The sequence below is a fragment of the Gigantopelta aegis genome, chromosome 3, assembly GCF_016097555.1.
Source record: "Gigantopelta aegis isolate Gae_Host chromosome 3, Gae_host_genome, whole genome shotgun sequence".
Classification (NCBI taxonomy): Eukaryota; Metazoa; Mollusca; class Gastropoda; order Neomphalida; family Peltospiridae; genus Gigantopelta; species Gigantopelta aegis.
The window spans coordinates 18543942-18546441 of record NC_054701.1 but is presented as its reverse complement, the minus strand read 5'-3'; the positions used below and the strand labels follow the sequence as shown (position 1 = coordinate 18546441).

Here is a 2500-nt window from a genome sequence, read left to right as displayed (position 1 = left end):
CGTATATACATACATACACACAGATGCATATACTAATGCGCGTTTGCATATACACCGACGTTTTCTCTGTCTACAACGTCCATGACATTTTTCAGATTTTCTAATTTCTAAACAAGATGTCGTCGAGTGAGTCTAGCTGGTTGGATATCATCGGACTAGGGATGAAGTTCGTCATCTCCACGGTGGCCTCCAAATTCCCGGCTGTTCAGAACGTCGACACCAAACAGCTAGCTGAGTGGCTAAACAGCAGCGACAGAGATGTCGCTTTACTCGTGAGTAGTCAAAATGGGCAATGAAATAAATAAATAAATAAATAAATAAAACAATCAACAAGTAGTTAAATAAATAAATAATGATTAAGAAAGAAAGAAAGAAAAGACGAAACAAACAAACAAACAAACAAACAAAAACAAACAAACAAACGAAAGAAAGAAAGAAAAAGAAAGAAAGAGAGAAAGAAACAGAAAGGAAGTAAGAAATATAATAGCGTGTCTGAATTCAGCCAACAGGACAGACAAACATTAAATAGGACGTGTACGGCTTTTTCGTGTATCAAACCAACTGACCACACGTAGTTTGCGAACATTAGCGTGAATAATTATCAATGAACGGAGGTTAGATCCACGTTCAACAACAGAGAAAACCCTAACGTTCGCAAACTGTTCGATGTTTTCTCGATATTGTCATTCAGTTTAACGTCAAGCGCTAAAAACAGTTCATGCGAATGGTTACCTACTCTGTCTGAATGAATCCACACCAATATGTAACACCTTACGTGAATGGTTACCTACTCTGTCTGAATGAATCCACACCAATATGTAACACCTTACGTGAATGGTTACCTACTCTGTCTGAATGAATCCACACCAATATGTAACACTTACGTGAATGGTTACCTACTCTGTCTGAATGAATCCACACCAATATGTAACACCTTACGTGAATGATTACCTACACTGTCTAAATGAATCCACACCAATATGTAACACCTTACGTGAATGATTACCTACACTGTCTGAATGAATCCACACCAATATATAACACCTTACGTGAATGATTACCTTCTCTGTCTCTGTCTCTGTTCGGCTCGATTTGTAAACATATGGTACTTATTACGGTTGTGTAAAGAATATACATCCCTTTGACTCCTTCTTGAGCAGATTTTCCTCGCACTAACCCCCGTTTATTACTGACAGGACTGCCGGGACCCGAGGGAGTACGAGGTGAGTTACATGCCGGGGTCTGTCAGGGTGGAGTGGAAGAGGGAGGACGTGGACCAGCTAGTCGAGTCACTTCCTGTCATGAACAGAGAAGGTGAGTAACTAGGGGGTGGGTCCACCGGTGTAGCCGGGGGCGGGATTTAGCTCAGTCCGTTGAGCGCTTGCCTGATGTGCTTGCGTCACAGGATCGAACCACCTCAGTAAATCCGTCCAACTGATTGGGGTTTTTCTCGTTCCAACCTTTGCACCACAACTGGCCAAAGGCAGTGGTATGTGCTTTCATGTCTGTGGAAAAGTGCATATAAAAGATCCCTTGCTATATTAGGAAAAATGTAGCAGGTTTACTCCAGATGTTGACTACGATTCAAAATTACCAAACGTTTGGCATCCAATAGCTGTTGTTTGACCGGCCTCGGTGGCGTCGTGGCAGGCCATCGGTCTACAGGCTGGTAGGTACTGGGTTCGGATTCCAGTCGAGGCATGGGATTTTTAATCCAGATACCGACTCTAAACCCTGAGTGAGTGCTCCGCAAGGCTCAATGGGTAGGTGTAAACCACTTGCACCGACTAGTGATCCATAACTGTTCAACAAAGGCCATGGTTTGTGCTATCCTGCCTGTGGGAAGCACAAATAAAAGATCCCTTGCTGCTAATCGGAAAGAGTAGCCCATGTAGTGGCGACAGCGGGCTTTCTCTCAAAATCTGTGTGGTCCTTAACCATATGTCTGACGCCATATAACCGTAAATAAAATGTGTTGAGTGCGTCGTTAAATAAAACACTTCTTTCTTTCTTTCCAATAGCTGTTTATTAATTAATCAATGTGCTCTAGTGGTGTCATTAAACAAAAACAACTGTTTTATTTTATTTCTCAGTCACAACATAGTTTGGGTGCCCTCAATATAAAATCCGGGGTGGGACGTAAAGCGCTTGCTCGATGCGCGGTCGGTGTGAGATCGATCCCCGTCGGTGGTCCCATTACGCTATTTCTCATTCCAACCAGTGCACCACGACTGGTATATCAAAGGCCGTGGTATGTACTACCCTGTCTGTGGGATGGTGCATATAAAAGATCTCTTGCTGCTAATCGAAAAGAGTAGCCCATGAAGTGGCGACAGCGGGTTTCCTGTCTAAATATCTGTATGGTCCTTAACCATATGTCTGTCTGACGCCATATAACCGAAAATAAAATGTGTTGAGTGCGTCGTTAAATAACACATTTCTTTCTTTCCAATATAAAATCCAGTCTACGCCAATGGGTGAGTCAACACGTATACTTTTA

General features: G+C 42.6%; 1 protein-coding gene across 1 annotated transcript in view; it reads left to right on the top strand.

Annotated features, from left to right (window-relative positions):
- LOC121369506 overlaps window positions 1-2500 on the top strand; it is a 7227-nt gene that overhangs the window by 3316 nt on the left and 1411 nt on the right. Inside the window, exons 2-3 of the mRNA XM_041494613.1 lie at window positions 117-272; window positions 1197-1314. Of these exons, the coding sequence (XP_041350547.1) occupies window positions 117-272; window positions 1197-1314 (274 nt within the window). The remainder of the gene's footprint in view (window positions 1-116; window positions 273-1196; window positions 1315-2500) is intronic.